The following is a 2455-nucleotide window of genomic DNA, read 5'->3' on the forward strand; positions in this document are numbered from 1 at the left end:
CCCGGGCTCTGGGGGCGGCGGTCTCTAGGGGCTGCGGGGGCGGTGGAGGGCTCTCCAGAGCTTGGCTTTGGCCCCTGGGGGCTGGGGGGAGGCCCCTGGGGCTGGATGGGCATCTCTGGGGCCTGGGCAGGTGGTCTCTGGGCCTGTTGGGGGGGATCCCTCGGGGCCGGGCCCATGGGGGGCAAGTCCAAGGGCTGGGACCTTGGCCCTGTGGTGTAGTGTGGTGTGGTGTGGGGGGTCTTTGTGCCCATGGAGGGGTCCCCAGGGTTGGGCGGAGGGGCACGTGTTAGCCATCCAGGCGTGTGTTAACGGTGCCCCTGCGTTAGCCGCTTGGGCTGCCCTGCATTAGCCACGCGGGTGCGTGTGAGCCGTTTCTGGCCGGCCCTGCCGTTCGGGGTCTGGCTCGCTCGCGTGCGTGTCGGCTGTCCGGGCCCGTGCTAGCCACGTAGCTGCATCGTACCTGTGTCCAGCTAGCGTGCGTTAGCCATGTCGGGCTGGTGTTATCTTGCACGCACATGTTAACCATGTCCACTTGCCCGGTAGGCAGGTGTTAGCCCACCAGCCGTGTGCTAGCCGGGCCCGGCTGGCCCGTAGCCACGTGTTCGCTGGGTCCAGCTGGCTTCCAGGCATGCATAAACCATGTAGGCACAAGTTACCCGTGTCCAGCTGCCTTGCAGGAGTGTCTTAGCCACGTAGCTGTGTGTTGGCCGTGTCTGGCTGGCTTCCACACGTGTGTAAACCATGTAGGTGTGTGTTAGGCATGTCTAGCTGCCTTGGAGCATCTCAGCCACATGTGTTGGCCACCTCTGGCTGGCTTCCACATGCGTGCAAACCATGTGGGTATGAGTTAGCCGTGTCCAGCTGGCCTGGGGGCACGTTAGCCTCATCGACTTCACCGCTGATCCTCCCCATAGCATCTGTTCCTACACCCGGGGGCAGCAGCTCGGGGGGGAGCAGGGGGTGACGCCTGTCCTGGGGGGTGATAACTGGGGTCCCCCCAGCCTGGATTTTCCCAGCTGCCCCAGGGCAGATGAGATGTGGAGAGAACCCAGGCTCCCAAACCCCCTTGTTCTCACCCCACAGCCCCCGCTCCCCTCCCAGAGCTGGGGAGCACCCAGGTGTCCGGCCTCCCAGCCCCTCTGCTCTCACCCCCCAGCCCTTGCTCCTAGATCTCCCAGACCTGGGCAAACCCAAGGCTACGGCCTCCCAAACCTGACTCGGTTTCCCCACCCGGCAGCTCCTCCCCAGCCCCAGCCGCAGCCAGACCCGTTCTTCAGGTCCCTGCCCTGGGCGTGTTCATCTGGGCAAGGCTCTGGCAGGGGCAGGGCTGGATTTCCACCCCCCCCGCCGCCCCAAAAGCTATGGGGGGATCTTGCTCCCCAGAGCTGGAGAGAGCCCAGGCATCCGGGCTCCCAGCCCCCCAGCTCCCACTCCCCTCCCAGAGCGTCCCTGCCATCTGCTAACTGGGTACAGGTGCAGTCAGCCCCGGGGTACCACGCCAGCACTAACAGTGTGCACCACGAAAGATGCTTGGGGGAGGCAGGGGACCGTAATGCTGCTAATAACGTGCAGTGCAAAACGGGGGCTCCGATGCTGGCAGGTGGTGCCGTAATTCCATGTTTGATGTGCTAGCAGTACAGGGGATCCTGTGGTACCGTAATGTCATCACTGCTGCGCCCATCAAAATGAGTCCTAGACCCCCCTCCCCCCCAAAGGATTCTGCAGGTTGTACCATATTCCTGCTAATAGTGGTGCTCCTAGGATGGAGGGCAGAGGGGGGTTAGAAGGGAGATGAATAAGCCCTGGCTCCCACCCGGGCAGCTCCCTTCCTGGGCTCCACCCGCATCTGTGTGTGGAATCCAGGCGTCCTGGCTCCCAACCCCACCCTCCTGGCGCTGCTGTAACCATTAGCTCTTACCACCCACAGAGTGATGGGACCCAGAAGCTAGGAGTCCTGACTCCCTGCTCTCAGCCCCCACTCCCCTCCCAGGGCAGGAGGGCACCCAGGCGTCTGACATCACCTGCCCCCCAGCTCTCACCCCCGCTCCAGCTGGGAGAGGACCCAGGCGTCCGGGCTCCCAGGCCCTGCAGCCCAAACATGGGTTCGCCCGTGACTCAGTGAGATCCTGCCCCAACATGCCTGGGCCTGACTGTCTGTGTCCCCCACGCCGGGGGGGCTGCCCCGTCCGAGGGCACGCCCGGGTTCCCTCCAGCGCTGGGAAGGGAGTGGGGGCTGGGGGGTGAGAGTGGGGGGCTGGGAGCCCAGACGCCTGGGTCCTCTCCAGCTCTGGGGGGAGAGTAGGCCACATGAGCGAAGGTGTGCCCATTTACCTGTGCAGTATTAAGGGCATTACGGTAGCACCTGGAGGGCAGTAGGTCCCCCGTCCCCCCCCCGCCCCGTTCTGGAGGACACGTTTTTGTGGGGGTTATGGTAGCTTTCCGGGCAGGGCGGGGG

At 64.7% G+C, this 2455-nt stretch overlaps 1 protein-coding gene across 1 annotated transcript in view; it reads left to right on the top strand.

Annotated features, from left to right (window-relative positions):
- Positions 1-2307: 2307 nt before the first annotated feature.
- The window catches only part of LOC102368069 (serine/threonine-protein kinase MRCK gamma), an 18873-nt gene continuing 18725 nt past the window's right edge, over positions 2308-2455 (top strand). The window contains exon 1 of the mRNA XM_025214923.1: positions 2308-2355. Within this exon, the coding sequence (XP_025070708.1) occupies positions 2308-2355 (48 nt within the window). The remainder of the gene's footprint in view (positions 2356-2455) is intronic.

Source organism: Alligator sinensis, unplaced genomic scaffold, assembly GCF_000455745.1.
Source record: "Alligator sinensis unplaced genomic scaffold, ASM45574v1 scaffold1302_1, whole genome shotgun sequence".
NCBI lineage: Eukaryota > Metazoa > Chordata > Crocodylia > Alligatoridae > Alligator > Alligator sinensis.